The 18,173-nt window shown below is 41.6% G+C and overlaps 1 protein-coding gene across 1 annotated transcript; it reads right to left on the bottom strand.

The window, feature by feature from the left end:
- Positions 1–9,143: 9,143 nt before the first annotated feature.
- On the bottom strand, positions 9,144–16,615 carry LOC128825712 (tRNA uridine(34) hydroxylase-like). Its single transcript, XM_054008457.1, has 3 exons — positions 16,409–16,615; positions 10,613–10,721; positions 9,144–9,555 (listed from the first exon to the last, which is right to left on the bottom strand). Exons 1-3 carry the CDS (start codon positions 16,577–16,579, stop codon positions 9,287–9,289), a joined length of 549 nt encoding a protein of 182 aa, XP_053864432.1. The 5' UTR covers positions 16,580–16,615; the 3' UTR covers positions 9,144–9,286.
- Between the last annotated feature and the right edge of the window lie 1,558 nt (positions 16,616–18,173).

The following is an 18,173-nucleotide window of genomic DNA, read 5'->3' as shown; positions in this document are numbered from 1 at the left end:
CATTTAGGCGGGACTAGGCGGTTGCCTAGGGCACCAGGATTTGGGGGGGGTGGCATTTTGCCACCCTTGGTGGCAATTTGGCGGCGGGGGGTCCTTCCACGCTCTGGGTCTTTGGCAGCAATTCTGCGGTGGGTCCTTCACTCGCTCCGGGACCCGCTGCCGAAGTGCCCCAAAGACCAGGAGCGCGGAAGGACCCCCCCCCCCCACCGCAGAACTGCCGACGACGACCGGGAGCGCGGAAGGACCCCCGCCTAGGGAGCCAAAAACCCTGGCGCTGATCCTGCATGGTCCTTTAAATATCGACTCTTTCTTTCTAAGGCAACTTAAATGGAAAAGTCACAGGATGTGAACTTGCCAAATAACAAGTGGGTGAACTCCATCTTCTTCCCAGCATGGCTGGTTTTTCTTGTTACCCAACACAGGGCTTGATGACATTGCATTACACTCTGTTGCATTACACTGTATGTTGGTGTCAGTGCATTGAAATCAGTGGAGGTAAATGGGGTGTAGAATCAGCCCCAGGGACGATGATCTGGTTTGTGGGAAGGGGGCAGAAGCGGAATTCCAGGCCTTGCCCGGACTAGGATTCCAAGGTGTGCTGTTCGTGCGTTAGCTAACACCTGCTAAAAACCAGTGTAGACTTCAACACATGCTAAACTGGTCAAGTTAAAGCCTAGACCCAAGATGGGGCTTAAAATGGGAGGAATTGCCTCAGACACATGAGTACCCTTAATTGCTGAATGCAAACTTTACATGAATGCTTGGCTTACTTGTCATGTCAAAGCTGTCCCCTCTCCCCCAGGCGGCAAAATTAGTGGCTGATAATCCAAGTTTACACTGCTGAGCAGCCATATGGGAAAAGAATTTTTATTTAGTGCCCTTCAGCCACCCATATTTGTGTTGAGTAGTTCCTTGTTCCACAAGAAGTGCCATTCATTTCAATGATATTACCCCGTAGAGTAAGGTACTATCTAATCCAAGTATAGGTGTCAGAATCTGGTCTTGTACAATGTCTCCAGTGTAATAGGCACAAACAGGCTTTTCTTCAGCATCAAGCATGCGTATCGTCTTGTTCCAGTGCCTTGAGTAAATATATATTGGCAAAGCAAGGAGAATTGCACTCTGTTTATGTCAGTGCTAGGTTATGTCTGCTGCTTGCATTCCCGGGTACAAATTGTTATAGAAATCCATGTTAGGAACATGTCTTCTTATTCCTTCTTACAATGTTAATGCTTTAGATCAAGTGCTGCAATCGGAGTTGATGGCCTTATGTTTCTGGTTGCCATGCTGGGCACAGAAACCAGCCTTTCCCCATGCAGCGGGCTCCTAGCCCAAAATGTTTGCCAGTGACATCAACAGAGGATGGGGAAGGAGCAGCATTCAGATGTGGCAGCATCAGGGTTTTTAGCCTGAATGGGTTGTGCAGACAGAGTCATTCTCTCACCTGGGCTAGAACACCATCCACATGCTGACAGAGCCTGATTCTTTGGGGATCAATGTGATGTCAGATGACAAGGTGGCACAAAACTTTTGCGGTTCCCTCTCAGGAGCAAATCCAGTGCTCTGTTTGAAATCCCTCTTCTAGTACAGCCTTGGCCCTACCCTGCTTTTATGCTCATGGAGCTGCAGTCGTTCAAGGTTCTTTCTGTTGGACACTGAGCAGCTAATATTGCCTCCTACCGTCTAGGAGATCAGTGGGGTTTTTTGGTGTGGAATTCCTGAATGAGAGAAGAAGTCCCAAAATGTGCAGGACCATGGTAAATAGCTTGCTGTGATATAGGGCTTGCTCCTGAAAACAGTTATCTCTAGATGAATAGTGCTTCCCATACAGTCCCACTGACTTCAGTCGGCCTCTGTGTGGGAATGACTATATATGCTATGCAGGATGGAGCCCTTAGTTAGCAAATGAGCTTTCAACCCACAGGAGAATCTATGAAGGAAGAGAAAATGTCTTTCCTGGTTGGGTGGTGATTGTTTGTTTAGAGCTAGGGAAAGGAGTAGGACAGTTTTCCTTTCTCCTTGCAAATAAATCACTGTATAAGATGCACAAGTGAGGGAAAAAAAGCATTCCAGTAGAAACAGATCAGAGTGTAATATGGATTCAGGGCTGAAACTGATTTCCCTCCAAAGCAGAGAAGAATTCTTCTTTGACTATAGAGATAGGTTTGAGCCGTGAGCTCTGGATGAAATTCTACAGCCTGCATTATGCAGGAAGTCAGACTAAATCATCAGAATGGGCCTTTCTGGTCTTAAAGAGTATGGGCCAGCTCCTCAGCTGGTGTGAATCAGCGTAGTACCATTGAATTCACAGCAATGCTGATTTACATCACTGAGGCTCTGGCCCCCCAAAGAATCTATGAATCCAGAGCTGGATCACTCTTGGTCAAGTTTTGGCAGTTTCAGATCTTGTGTTCCAGCACAGGCTCATCTCTGCTCTAAAGAGTGAAACCTCAGAAGATGGTGAAAGCCTTTGCTAAAGATTTTTTTGCATCAGGGATGGGGGGGTGGGAATCAGTTGCGGGGGAAAAGCCTACTGAATTGGCTTTAGAGTCTAATGTAAATGCAAGACCAAGTCCTAAAATCAAACCAGCCAGGGTGTGTCTTTTTTGTTAAAATAAAGGCGGACAAATTGCATCTTTAACAGACTAACTGTTGGTTTTTGAACATTCGTGTTCCAGGCACCAGCTTGGCAAGCAGGTGCTTGGGGGGCCACTCCGGAGAGGAGCGGCAGGTCCAGCTATTCGGCAGCAATTCGGCAGAGGGTCCCTCACTCCCGCTCCGAGCGAAGGACCTCCTGCTGAATTGCCGCTGCAGATCGCGATCGCAGCTTTTTATTTATTTTTTTTTTTTTTGCTGTTTGGGGCGGCCAAAACCCTGGAGTCGGCCCTGTGTGTTCATTATGGAAAGAGGTGTGCAATAGCAAATCCTTGATGTTAGAGCTGCATTGGCCGTTCCATAAAGGTGGTGGATTGTTTTGTAATGTACTCTAGTGTGCCAATAAATGGGTGACTTTCCTATATTGTTCAATCTGATCTGTGCCATTGTGGCACCTTGATGTACTAGAACAATCCAATCTCCGGCTAATTATGGACAATGGCCACTCCTGCAGCTACTGGTATAACACATTAACGGAGCAATAAACACCAACTTGCTTGAGAGATTGAAAACTCTCCCAGAATATCAGTAGCAGCAGCACATTCTGTGCCTGACTGGTTGGCTGCTTTCCCTGTTCAAAGTATTGTTTGAAGAAGCCTATGCAATGCACCACATGGCATCACGTAGTGAGAATAATTGCACAGAATAATTGGGATTGTGTCCTGCCTCAGTTAAATTTTTCCCTATTTCAATTGTATAATCCTGGAAACTCTACTGCCCTGTTACATCACATTCTAATGAATCTGATCCATCTTGGTGTTAAAGTTCCATTTATAAAGGATTAATGACTGATTAATAGATTGTTATAGAGCCCAACAGGTCTATAGTTTATAAAACCATAACTTAAAACCATGCATAACACCTTCTACTGATGTGCTTATAACCATCTATAACACATACTACTCATGGCTGTAACAGGAGTATAATGTTAACTGTTTAGTAACCTTTGTATAAATGGAACCCTAATACACAATGTGACCCAGCCTCTTTCTAATATTCCTTTTGCTGCTCATCATTAATGCAAGGTGCTGTTTACTGATATCATTTCTTTAACATTTAGATTTATATACAAATAAAAATCAGTGACCATATCCAATTACTATATATTACTTATATGGAATCTTTTTATCCAAGATTCTTGAAGTACATTGCAATCCTTAACAAAGCCTCAGGATATCTCTGTGGTAGGTAAGTATTATTATTACCTCTGTTTTACTTGTGCATACGAGAAGGTAGAGAAAGATGAAGTGATTAAGCCAAGGTTATTCAGCAAGTCAGTGGCAGAGCCAAGAATTGACTCCAGATGTCCTGGCTTCCAATCCACTGCTCTAACCATTTCCACATTGCATTAGGGAGAAACACAATATTAATGAAAAGTTAAAATTACTCAGTAAATATTTTTTCAATGTCTGGAAATGCAGACATTAAGAGTCCCTCAGTAACACAGCCACTCTACACATATTCAGGCACTTTATTTTCCAAACTGACTCAAATGACTGCTAAAAATTTCCAAAAATGTTTTAGGTAGCTATAAAAGTTTATCACTATTGTGAAATAAAGTTATAACCACATGAAAATGGGGGAGGCAGGGAAGGAATTATAATGGACATAACACGCCTGATAAAATAAACAAAACTATCCCTAGCAATAATACTGCATTTTTTTTAAAACCGTGTTGGTGATTGCATCATAATACCAGTATTAAATCTATTTTTGTTCATCTGAGTTTCTTTGCTGCAATAATAGTGGCCATTCATTACTCAATAAGGATCCTTGTATCCCATAGATCCTTGTCATAAGCAGCTGACCATTTCTTTTACAAGTAAAAAGATGTTATCTTCCCCATGTCTATTCATTTTATTTAACCATGAAAAATTGCTGCCTGGCCTTCTTTGCAATGTAGCTTTTCAATGACTCAGACGGCAATACGTTTTCAAACAATACCTCATGCCAGAAATGTGATGTGCAGCTTCCAAAGAGCAGTGATTCTATAGACCACCAGATTCTTGAAAAGTCAGGAGAGACTGAATGTTCCTTATAACAAAACAAACCTCCTCTGCTGACTACTGACCAATAATGGGTTTCAGTGACTTAATATTTAGTGAGGCTGGTTGAACATTTTCTGTCAATTTTAATTTGATGGGAAATTGAGTTTTCAGTTAAGTTATTATTATTATTTTGGTGTAGAAGGTGACTGTTTTTGTTGAACATTTCTGATTATTCATTGGAAACCAAAAGCTATACTGATCTGAGCAAAAAAACAAAAAAAGTTTGATTTTTCATCTGGAAATATTTTGTTTTTTCCAGTTACAAAAACTAAAATAAAAAAAAAAAGTTTCAGGTTTTTGATTAAAAGTAAAAAACAATTATTTTCATTGTCATTGAAATCTCCCCTCCCTGCATTTTCTAACCAGCTCTAGTATTTGTCAGTAAGAGTGGGATTTTCTAAATTGTTCACCTTTAGCCTAATCCTGTTCTTATTGAAAGCCGTGGTTCATTGACATGAGTTAGGTCAGCACTGAGTGCTTTTGACAATCTCACCCTAGAAGACACAAAATAGTGATCCACATTTGGAACTGACTCCAGGTCGTTTGAAGGAAAGATGACCATGGGGCAAGAACAAGTCAAGTAGGCAGATTATCCGGGTGTGAGTCTTTGCTCTGTCATTCCTGTGTGACCAAGTTGCAAAGGCCAATATTTTCAAAAGTGGCTACTGATTTTGGATGGCTCCATTTTGACACACCTCTCAAGATCTTGCTGGCCCACAGGTGAATTTAAATCTAGCTCTGCAAAACTCCACCACAGAAATGCATCTCTATTGACCTATTTAAAAACTGGCCTGAGATTTTACAGCAGATACTGAGATCTGTGTAGATTGTCACCATTCTCATCTTTTTGAGGAACATACAAAAAGTGGAAATTACAGGAGATTGATGTGAGGAAACCAAACTATAGTTTGAAATCCCATTCCTGCAGAAGGCAAAGTATTGGATGAGGTCCCTAAACAGTATTGAGATACACATGTCGCCAACCTTTAGGCCACCCTTATTTGCATTATGTAGATGAAAATCTCTAGGTCCGCTTCCTTTTTGTAAACTATTTATAGAGCATATATAGTTGGGTCATTCTGTAACTAGCAGATTGCACAGAAATCAACTGCGTTTTGGGTCATGACGATCTTTGAATAAAGTCCATCTGGAGAGAGCCTATTACAGCTGAGATAATGAATTAACAATTTGCCAGATTCACTTAAGATATTAAAAGGATTTGCATAGTGGTGGGGCCTCTTTCTGGCAGTCTTTACTGTAAACTCACAGAGAGAATGCAGGATCTTCTAGATTGTCTGTTGCTCTGACTGCTAGACAACACTGTCCTTCCAGAGTTGGGACTAGAACCCAGGAACCCTGATGCCCGGTCCTGCTGCTTTAACTACCACAACCCATGCTCTTCTCTTTTCTTACCATTTCCCAGTGCAGACATCTCCCAAAAAAATGCATGCTCCCAAAATGAAAACTGATCTCAGTCTGTATATGGACCTATTCCCTCTACTCTACCTTTCCTAGAATAGGCCCATTAAAGATTACATTTAGCTGAAACAAAATGATCAGTTTGACATGAATACTGGGTTAAGAACAGTCCCTAAATAGAACCACTCAATACCACTATCTCTGAATTAGAGATGGGAACTGTGTCACAGAGCTGGACGCCCCCTGCTGGTCCAGGAGAGGAGTGAGTGAACTTCATACCTACCTCTCTGCACTCTGAAGAAATTCAGACAAGTGCTGTCCCAGAGGGGAGAACAGAGTTTGCCCTCTCAAAGGCCTGGGAGAGAGAAGGAATCTGCTCCTTTTTGCTTATTTTAATTCTCTGGATAAGGCTTTTTCTTGTTCTTGTTTTCCCCCTTATAATAACCTACCCCCCCCCCCCAGCAGTTAATCCGCTCCCCTGTAAATGGGTTCATACAGCATCCTTTGTTAATTTCCACCGTTATCTTTGTTGTTAGGAGGGATGGGCCCAAACCAAAAGCCCAGATCCAAATACCCTGAACTTTGTAGATATTGAATATGGATCCAAATTTCCAAGAAGAACAGATTCTCTCCACCTGTCAAAAGGACTGGCTTGTCTCTGCTTGTTTTATTTCTGCTGACTGCATTTTTATGTTAAAATCTTGGAAATAATTAGTGGAACATGGAACTTTGGGGCTGTGAAGTTAAAATCCCTTGATTGTCTCCCCCTTAGTCAGTGTGGATAAATGATGTGGTTTGTAGTTTCCTTAGGAGAACTGCCAGCACCTCATTACTTCAGGAAGAATCAGGTTTTGGGCGTTTTCAGTTGTTATTAATTATTTTAACTCTGGAATAGGCCTTGATCTCTGATTAATCCCAAGGAAGCAATTGGGACCTGCCCTCTCTGACATGCCGAAGTGCTGGGAAGAAACTAGACTTTATGTGCTGGTCCCAGTAACCTGCCTGGGCCGGGTGACAAAAGGGGGGCGGGGGGTCAGTGTCACCAACTCCAATAGCAACCTCTACATCATGGGAGCAAATAGTGATCAGATTGTATGGTGAACATTGACATTAAGCTTAAATATAGTAACCAGGGCCGGCTCCAGGCACCAGCCCATCAAGCAAAGGGAGGCACCTCCCTTTTGTAACAGCTCCAGCTGTGTTTCTTCTATACGTCGTTCACCAAATACCAAACCTTGTTGTCTCGGCCGCTCAGGCTGTGTGGCTTAGATATTTCATTGTATTTTTTGTTCATCAATCTGATCATTCCAAACGCTGACTGCTCCATCTTCAGTTGCAGTCAGACTAGTGTCCTGCGATCTAGTTTTTGACTGACTTACTCTCTAGAATCCCCAGGCTCCTTCTCCAGCTCTTTTCAGTTCCGTTGCCCTAGCAGCTCATCGTGAGTCTGATCCAAAGCCCATTGAAGTAAATGGAAAGGCTCATATCGACATTAATGGATTTTGGATTAGGCCCTTAGAGCTGTAAGGTTTGAACGTTAAGACCAAAACCCCCCAAAACAAACAAACAACAACCCACCGAACTACTCTTGAGATTGGGACGATTTTTTTTTGCCAGAGTAAAACTGCAAGATCAGGCACCTTGGAAATTATAACAACAGTTTCAGATTTCTCTTAGTTGTAGTACTCCATGTACAACTATTGAAAATAAGTCAACAGCTTGCTATTTTTAAAATAAAGTGGTCAAGGAAAAGACAGAGGTTCAACCAGTGATGCGCTATTTTCACTCACCTAAAATGTCCAAGTTGAGAGGTGTGTATATTTAGAAATGCTTCCAAAGGATTTCAGAGCTGCAGTCAAGATTATACAGCAATTGAGCAAATAGTAAGCACCGACAGGTTGGTTAGAGTGCAGTTAACGAGTGGGTTTATACTTCTTCCCAAATATTTATTTAGGCCTCCATGAAACTGTAACTATTTGTGCATCACCTTTGCAAGGACCAAGAATTAAAGTTATTTTCATTGTATATGGGTGAGCTTATGTATGTTTAGAACCTAACTCACTAGCAGGAAATAAGCTCACTTAATCATAGCATTTTATTTACCGGTTACTATGCATCTCCAGCTGGCGCTCTCTTTCTCTTTACCAAGGTGACTGGCCCAACTGTTATTCCCAGAAAGATTAGATGCATCTAGACAAGCTATCTGGTGAATACAGGACTGCACCAGCAAATTTAAACAGTAACAGAGATGCTAGAAATGCAGTTCTTTGCTTTTCCATTCGTCATGAATTGGATCGTGGGATTCTATCTGTATTTTTTATTAGATATTATTTTTTAAAAGATTCTTATGATAGGTGCCAGAGTGACAGACCTGGAGACTGAAGGAAAAGGTTCATAAAGCTAAAGTGTTCTGTTCCATCTTGGCGTAAGAGGAGGATTGATGTGCCTTTATTACATGCTATGGCACAATAACCTCTTTCAGGCTTGTTCCCAGAATTTGCCAGGACTTCTCCCTTTTCACCAGACTGCACATGGATTCTGTATTGTCCCCAGGGCCGGCTCCAGGCACCAGCCCACAAAGCATATGCTAGGGGCGGCGCCTGGAGGGGGGTGGCGCGGCGGGGCGCTCCGTCCCGAGAGCGGGGCCGCGACTGGGCTCGCCGCCCTCCCTGCGGCGCTCTGGCTGCCGGGGAGAGCGGAGAGCCCGGCCGGGCTCTCCACCCTGCTCCCGGCGCTCCAGCCGGTCGGGGATTGCGGGCCCGCAGCTGGGCTCGGCGCCCTCCCCTGCCGCACAGGGGAAAGGGGGGGGAGGGCGGCGGGTGGCTTTTTTGCCTAGGGCGGCAAAAAAGCCAGAGTCAGCCCTGATTGTCCCATGCTCTTTGTTAATCTAGATTTCAGTCTAGCTGGTGTAAATTGTCATATCTGAATTGACTTCAATTCCTACTCCACTTTAGACCAGTTGAAAAGCTGGCTTAGTATCTTTAGCCAATTCTGCCCACCAATTAAAACAACTACAATACATATTGTAATCCTCTATTATTAGTAGCATTATGGTTATGCCTACAAGACACAGTTGAGGTTGGGGCCCCCATTAATTCTTATTCTTATTATTAATTTGTATTTCACCTAGAGGCCCCAGTTAAGATCAGACTTGCAGAAATGCTTTAGATCTGTGCTTGCAGCTCTGGTTCCAGTAGTTTTGCCCATGCTGCACTGTAGGGGTGAACGAGGTGAATGGGCTGCTCCTGCTTGTCCACCATCAGCCTTCTTTCACTGGCCCATTTCACCAGTCCTCCTTCTGCATTATAAACCTTCAGGGAAGTTTCGGGGGTTTGGCCGGCTTCACTTGACAAGAACTCATTCATGCTCTGGGCAGTCATGGAAGACCTGTATCCCACAGTGCAATAGCAAATGATATTTTTATTTTTACTCTCTGAAATAGAACGGAAAAAACAAGGATGGAGTTAAAAGCCATGTACAAGGTTTTTCTCACTAATCTAGTGTTGCCAACGCCAAACGGGGTAACGCATGCTCTCAAAAATCATGAGATTGGCTTAAAAATCATGAGATTTAAATAATAATAATAATTAATAATGAATTTAGGGTTCTTTTTATTCGATGTTTAGTTTCTGAGCCTTTAGGATATATGGTGGATGGTGTCACAGTTTCAAGCTTTGCTTCCGTAAGTGCTGAGAACTTCTTTTAAAGCTGAGATTCTCACATATTCACTTGACTCCAGAAGCTGGGGCTTTAAAAACATTATATTTTTATGAGAGTTGGCAATATTTCTAGTCTGTTGTTATGATGATTATTTCAGCAATAATGACCTCCGCACAGGGCATATCCCAGCACCTTTGTCAAGCCATTTAGACACAAAATTTAGTTTGTCTCTTTTTATATAACAAAATCTAATATTAATGATGATTATACGTGTTCGTGTTTTTTAATAGCAACGAAAATGGTTGTTTCAGATTGAAATGCCCTTTAGAACTTCTTTACCCAGGTTCTTCAGCTCTGTGCCAGTGTATGAGAACCTGAATGTAACATTGAGTAGAAATTGCCCAGTCCAGTTATACCATCTAGGCTGAGTGCCATACAGAGAATAAAATAATAATAATAATCCAGAATATGTGATGAAAAGTAAATTAGGTTTTTCATTGGTTTAGTCTTCATAATCCTGAGTGTTGTTAATAACCCAGGTAAGGCTTTTTATTTTTATTTATTTATTAATATTAGGGCCCAGATTCTTGGCTCTGGCTGAGAAATAGCTCAGGAGGGTGGTGAAAAGGTGGTCTTTGCACTGCCCCAATTCTCAGCTGGCTGTGTGCCAAGACATTCTCCAGTCATCTCCAGCACCCCACAGGCTGAGCACTTATGAAACTCTGGCCCCAGGTGTGCTCACTGTGCTCTTTTGAAAATTTTCACCTTAGAGCAGCTTGAAAGTTGTTTGCAACAACAAAGAACGAGTTCTACTGAGATCTTTTCTGTACCTGGAAGGAGCCGTTTCTGCAGAAATTCTTGCAGTGTATCACTCTGCGGGTCAATAAGTATTGCCCCTGGCAGATGGCTGACTTCAAATTCAGCTGCACTCCGGGTGTCCTAAGAACAGAACATTGACCAATTTTAACTCATTAAAATAAAACCAACAATTACTTATGACTTTTTAAAATACGCAGCATGATGTTTAATATCCGATCTATTTATGTTACCTCTTAGTTGTCTGAAACTGGAATGAACCATAGGGACATGTGCTCATGTGACTATGTTCACAAAGAGCTACAAAAGCTTGAGTCTTGGGACAGCCAAACTTATGGCTTCATTAAAATTTCACCTGTGTCTAATAAACTCCTGATGAAGATTGTTTCAGCAAAGACTATCACAGGATGGGCTTTGTGAAAAGCACATTTCACAAAGGAAATGAACACTTGAGAAAAAGAAACTTTTTCATTTATTGGGCTGTTCATAGCAGTTAGGTTTCAAAGACACTACACCTCTACACGATTATGTGTCTAGACTGGACACATCGGATGCGATTATCATTGAAGGTTTGGAAGGATGGAAAGACACCTTCTTCATTACATTGTGATGACGAGCCCACCACATTAGAGATAGAAATACCTTCTTTGGAATGATTAATTTCCAAAACATGGTATCTATGTTGGGTTTGTAATTTTTTATTAACTAATATTGTAAAGGTCTCATTCTTAGATGGGTATAAGGCATTGCACACATGGTTCAGGACATGGAATGAGTCAAAATTGTCTTGACAAATTGTAGAACTGGTCTGAATTAAACAAGGTGAAATTCCATAAAGACAAATGCAAAATACTTCACTTAGGAAGGAAAAATTAAATGCACGACTACAAAATGGGGAATAACTGGCTATGTTGTAGTATTGCTAAAAAGGGCGTGGGCGTTACAGTAGATCAGAAACTGAACATGAATCAACAATGTGCTGTAGCTGTGAAAAAGGGTAATAGTCTGCATGCATTAACAGGGTTGTCATATGTAAGACATGGGAAGTAATTGTTCAGCCGTACTCTGCACTAGCGAGGCCTCAGTTGGAGTACTGTGTCCAGTTCTGGGGACCACAGTTTAGGAAAGATGTGGACAAACTGGAAAGAGCAACCAAAAATGACAAAAAGGTTTAGAAAATCTGACTGATGAGGAAAGTTTAAAAAAATGGGCATGGAGCGGGAGATCTGATAAGTCTTCAAATATGTTAAGGGCTGTTATAAAGGAGACAGGGATCAATTGTTCTCCGTGTCCACTGAAGGTAGAACAAGAAGTAATGGGCTTAATCTACAGCAAAGGAGATTTAGGGTACATATTAGGGAAATCTTTCTAACTATAAGGGTAGTTAAACTCTGGAATAGGCTTCCAAGGGAGGTTGTGGAATCCCCTTACTGGGAGTTTTTAAAAACAAGGTGGACAAACACCTGTCAGGGATGGTCTAGGAGGTTTACTTGGTCCTGCCACAATGCAGGGGACTGGACTTGATGACTTCTTGAGGTCTCTTCCAGCCCTACATTTCTGTGATTCTGTGATTCACATTACCTGCCAGTCCCTTGACCTCAAAAATAAAACTCAAGCGAACAGTTAAGCCTTTAATTAAATATGTTCTAACAATCATTTCAGTCAGCGATAACTATGATCTCACTGCTATTGAGCTACAATTATAGAGTTGGAGTAAAAAATTGCAGACTTTGTACAGGCTTGTTATAAATATAACATAATGTGCACCCTGTTCTCTATTATTTAACCATATTTGAAACAGGATGTTCTAGAGTCTGCACAAGGTCTGTCTGACCTACTATGAATACAATTTTTCAAGACCTACTGACAGAGATAGTGACAGGACTGCCTTCTAGGTGGGGAAAGACATTGAAGTTGCATAGGCTGGAGAAGATGACTTATATGGGCTAAGCACTGGCTAAGAAATACTAACAATTTTTGGGACTTCTGGTTTGAATCATGGCAGTGTTGCTTCAGCCTATTATCATTCTGAGGTAAATAAACAGATTTAAATATGCTAAAATCTTGTAGACGAGATCTTAAGCAATATACGGTTTCCTCTAGGTAGAATTTGACTACCAATGGCACTTTGTATAAGAATAAGGTTTTATCCTTGCCCAACGTATCCCTTTTCGCCAGTGTATGCTGGATGATGGGGTACTGGCTTCACACCCCAGAAGGGGCTGCATTTAGTGATGCTATAACTATATAGGGCCAGATTCTGTCACCCTTACTGACATTATGTAGTAGCTTACTCCATGAGTAGATCCATTTTCTTCAATGGGATTATTCACAGTCAAGTACAACTCAGCATGAGCAAATTGACAGAATCTGGCCCATAGTTTATAATGTTCTGTATAAACTCCATGAATGTAAGGTCTGAGTGGAAAAAAAAAAGATTTTTATAGAATCCTTATTACAAAGTTATCCTTATTTTGTCAGTCACAACTACTCTTCAGTGTGAAAAATGATACAGTTGTCTCATACAGTCTGCTTTTATAAAGTTGTAAGGCTGTTATTTCCACCTCTAATTCCTCAGAAATCCCGGGAAATGACTTTGAAAAGCACAAGCACCATGTAAAGTTCTTAGTGTGATATTCCACCGTTCACACAGAAAGCACCTTGTTTTTAACATGAAACTTACCCAGTGAGTCCTGCAGAGGAACAAGTACCTTATGTAATATCTCAGGTTTTAAAGGGAAGCCTTTTCCAATCCACAGAGAAGCTACATAAATAGACAGTATCAACTGAGTCTGAATCCATTTGTGGTGGATGAAATTAGGCGGTGAAATTCTGGCCCTGTTGAAGCCAATCGCAAAACACCCATTGGCTTTATGGGGGCTAGGTTTTAACCCGGGATCTGGCAAGATCTCTTGGTACCTGCTATCTTTACGTGTCACTAAACAGAATAGTTATAATAACATGGGAAGACCTTAACTTTATTGCCACTTAGGTGCAGTGGAAATTACATACAGTAGCAATGTGTCATTTTTACAACACAGCTTTCACTTACACAGGTTTTAATTTCTTTATGGCAGGGAACTCATCTTCCTACGTTTGTTAATTACAATCCACACAAATGCAATTTTATAAAAATAAATAATCATTTAAAGCAAACAGTATTTAGCATATCCCTTCAACATACTTTAGAAACAATCAGGATCTAAGTCCGCAATCTTTGCTTACATGAGTTGTGCCATTGAACTTACAGGCGTAAAGACTGCATCACTGGATCTCAACTAATAAACAGCCCTAGCGCTGAGATAGAGTAGGTAAGTCTGTACTATCACTCCTGTTCTATAGATGAAGACACTGAAGCTGGTTGGTTGTTATTTGCTCAAGACCCGTATCAGTGCTGAGAGTTCTGGGCTCATAGTCACATGTTCAGGCGTCTCCCATACAAACTAACTAGTTTTTTTTTTTAATATTTCCCCAGAGAATGTTCCTGGCCTTTATTTCTTATCCTCGATTTTCAATTTGTTCCTGATACTGATGGCCAAGAACTGAGATTCTTGACTTGATTTTGGCAAACCTACATGCTAATTTGATTCCTGTGAGTCAACCTTTTCATAGGGTCCTCTCCTCTGAAGTCACTATTGGGAGTGAAATCGCATTCCAGAATAGAAAAGCAGCCACGTGGGATCTGTCTGATCTCTCCTTTTAGCCTCAAGTCTGTGTTTACCAGGGAGTGACTTTCTACTTTTCAACATGATAATGGCAGTATCCCACAACCACAAAGATCCAGTCTGAAAAAAGCAACCCTATTATATTAACAAACGCTAAGAACAAGTCGTCCTTAGCTGTTTTTATAACCCAATTCCCAGAAAAAAAAATCCATGCTACATGTTCGTTTGTAACAGATACTTTTATAGGCAATTCCTAACTGAGACATTTTAAAATATTTTAACGTATAAAAATAGCAAAGTGCTTACAAAAAAAAAAAAATCAAATTCCAGGTTCTAGGTAAATCTGTAAATACCATTGTTACTGCAATGTAACATCAGCAGGAGCAGTAAAACTTAGCTAGCTTGGCAGCTGAAAGTCTGAACTAGGCAGAAATGTAACATTTGGAATAAATATCCAACCTCAGAAGCGGAGTTCCTGCCCAGGGTGCTGATGCAACAATGCAGCTCTGCTCTTTCAGAGAGTTCCATTTATTAACTCCTTTAACCGGGGTCGGCCCTAGACCAAATGGTGCCCCAGGCAAGGAGCGTCTTCAGTGCCCCCCCCTCCATTTGTTAAACTGTTGAATACTTACAGCACCCTGAGCCCAGCGCCCCCCCCAAGCCAGGCCGTCACCTTGGTTGCCTGCGCCTAAATCCAGCCCTGGCTCTCACTGTGACATAACTTGGATGAATGAAACTTTCACTGTAGAGCCTGACTGACCTTTATAGTTTGTGTTCCATTAGGAAAAGGCTGAAGAACTTGGCTGTTTTTGAAGTGGGGTTTGCAACTGATTTCAAATTAAAATTAAAACTGCCTGTCTAAGAGGTTAACAGTGTAACCTGCCAAAACTATTGTTTCCTTTCTTAGAGAGGCTTCTTGGCACCCCACCTTTTCTCTCCACTCAGTTCCCTCAGTTGGAATCTAGAACTTGGCAACATCTGGTGCAATATGGAGTTGTAATGAATCAATGAACTGCAGATACAATTACTAGATATATATACTTCTCACCCCACCAACTGACCTACACAACTGGAAAACCAGGCCTAAAACCCCAGTCCAAAAGCTCCACAAAATACAGGCCTCGTCAAACAGAGCTCTCTTACCTGGCAGCAGTTCCTTTCCAGGGGCAGAGCATGCTGCCACTACAGCATTCCTTTTTCCTGCACCATCATGTGCTTATGCTGGGCATCAGTACATCTCAGACACTAAAGCTGGGATGGTTAGGTTCTGGGTTGGGAGACCTCAGTGGAAAATCCACGTGTTGCAAAAAAGCGGTGTTAATGATTCCCCAATGCTAGCAAGGATAGAAGCACTAATGTAGGGTTAGATAGCACAGTTGCACAAACAACTTAACCCCAACTACAGTGGCCCTTACACTAGGAGCAGCACCAGTGCTAGATACGCAGCGTGAAAAGTCCTAGTGTAGGTGCCCATACAGTGGGTTTAAAGGAATAAATTGAACCTAACGTAAGTAAATGGCTCTCAGATCCTACCAGAAACACTATAACAATGCCTGTAAATAAATAACGGGACGAGAGATTTTATTTGTTTTCTTGAAGAATCCCATGTGCGAGCCTGTGGTTTTCAACTTTCCTCCAGATCTTCAGTTGGTGTACATCGCTTAGTGCCACTGACTTCAACAGTGCTACCTCAGTTTACTGCAGCTGAAGCGCTAACCCTATGCGTGAGCTTGATTATAACTTTCTTTTTATTTAATTTGTCACAGTCATGCACGCATCACAATCAGGTCAAGAAAGAATGATAAAAAGCAACTACATAGAGGACTGAGCCCAGCATGCTTTGAGAGCCTTGGGTACACCAGGCTATAAAGGGGCAAAGTGTTATTAGTGTCCTATACTGCACCCTGCTTTATGAGGCCCTACTTGTGCAATGTGGAAAGGGTAAGACGTGAAGGGAGAAGAGAAAAAAGAGAGGTCTGACATAAGATCATAAGTTTTAAAAAAAATTCTACCTGAACAGCCAGGTTACACAAAATACTTGTTGAACATAGAAAAATGTTACCCTCTTAAATTGGGTAGTCAGGAGACCAAGACTGATTTTAATTACAGAGTACTTGCTCTAATGCATAGGTAATAATCACTTACGAGAATGATTAATTCCTCTGGCTTCTCTTCCATCCAGCATTGCAATGTCCCTGTGGTAACTGATTCCACATTTGGAAATGTCTTCTGTACCCACTTTATAGCTAAACTCATCATTTCTTTGGGGTCACTTATATTTAAATTGTCCATCTCCTGCAGAAATTGTGTTGCCATTATCTTTGAGGTCGCAAAGAACTGTGAAGAATATGGTCTCTAAAAATTTCCTACTTTCTTATCTAGGTAGTAGGTCACATGGCTAGTATTCATTTGGATAATACTAACAGAATTTTAACCCTTATAGTCAATTACATTAGTGGCAAAAAAGGGAAAAAATTATAATTTCTTAGGGAACAAACTTCAAAAATGTAGATATAAAAAAATTCTTATTTGTCATTATAATCACTACAAAACAAATGTTATATATAACACTGTTTTTCAAAAAGCAAAAGCTCACAATTTTTTGGCAAGCACCATCTGAAAAAGAGTGCAAATCAAGACCATTGATTGCAAAGGGAGGTTACTGATACAAAACTGAACTTTGAGTCCTTTGATTCTAGAGTTTGTGCTTTAATTTTAGCAGCCCAATGCAAACTTTAAAATTATAGGCAGCTATGAGTGAGCAAGGGATATGAGACTAGGTACAAAAGGTAGGAGACATTTCCCTGCTGTTTTTATTTTGGATTTATTTTTATGTATACAGCTGCATTTGGTATTAAAATACATTAATATATTACTTCTTCCCCTTAACCAACATGGTGGACTATGGACCCAATCATGCTCCCTGCTGTTGATTTTGTTGGGAGCAATATGAAGCCTTTGATCTCCAAAATGTGGGTTCTCACCTGTGTTATTTTTTCTGTATCATGTTCTACCTTTATTTTCAGTGTTGTTTCTGAAGAGAGACCATTTTCCCTTCTGTGTGCTGTAGTTTTGCCTACTTATTGGAAACTCGTGAATAAAAATTATCAACATTTTTACAAAGGGTTTGTCCTTTGAGATTTTAAAAATAATGTTGTTTTGTTAATCATATACACAATTTGCTTTGAGATCTATGGATAAAACCACTGTACACGAGATTGATTGTTATGATCATCATCATCAGAGTATTATATTAGAGAAGAGAAAGAATTGTTAGAGCACCTGATCTCGCTCTTTCTCTGACACCGTAGCACATGTTTTTATGATCCAATTTTAAAAATCCAGAGCAATGAGGCTTTCACCACTTCCTTTGGGAGACTATTCCACAACCCAGTATATCTCACCGTCAGGAAGTGTTTCCTGATATTCAGCCTAAGTTATCCCTCTTAATTTCACCTAATCACTTTCAGTTATTTCCCTGTGTACCACACTGAATAATTCCTCCATGTGCTTGGTGTTTGCAAATTGTACACAGTTATCATGTCCCATCTTAGTATCTGATTCTGCAATGAGTTCCATCCGGGCTGTTCCTAACATAGGGTTACCATATTTTGAGTGTCCAAAAAGAGGACACTCCACAGGGCCCCGGCCCTGCCCCAACTCCACCCCTTCCCCAAAGTCCCCGCCCCAACTCCGCCCCCTCCCCTGCTTTCCGCGAACATTTGATTCGCGGGAAGCCTGAAGCAGGCAGCAGGTAAGCTAGGGGTGGGGGGAAGAGGCACGGCCCAGTCTGCCTACCCCCAAACCGAGCAGCTCCCTCTGGCGGCCGGCCCCAGCCCCAGTGTCTCCAGCCTGGCTCGGCTCGGGTCCTGGGGTGCTGCCCCCAGGCCAGCCCCCCCGGCCCCGGCCC

The sequence above is a fragment of the Malaclemys terrapin genome, chromosome 18 (assembly GCF_027887155.1).
Source record: "Malaclemys terrapin pileata isolate rMalTer1 chromosome 18, rMalTer1.hap1, whole genome shotgun sequence".
NCBI classification, from domain to species: Eukaryota; Metazoa; Chordata; order Testudines; family Emydidae; genus Malaclemys; species Malaclemys terrapin.
The sequence above is the reverse complement of the archived record's forward strand: the minus strand, read 5'-3'. Positions and strand labels throughout refer to the sequence as shown.

Excerpts from the sequence above, each read along its gene's own strand:
- LOC128825712 (XM_054008457.1), bottom strand. The coding sequence starts at position 16,579 with ATGGCAACACAATTTCTGCAGGAGATGGACAATTTAAATATAAGTGAC. Across the intron at positions 10,722-16,408 it reads CAGAGGAATTAATCATTCTC|GACACCCGGAGTGCAGCTGA; the intron begins GTAAGTGATTAT and ends TTCTGTTCTTAG. Across the intron at positions 9,556-10,612 it reads GCAGAAACGGCTCCTTCCAG|AGAGTAAAAATAAAAATATC; the intron begins GTACAGAAAAGA and ends GTTCTATTTCAG.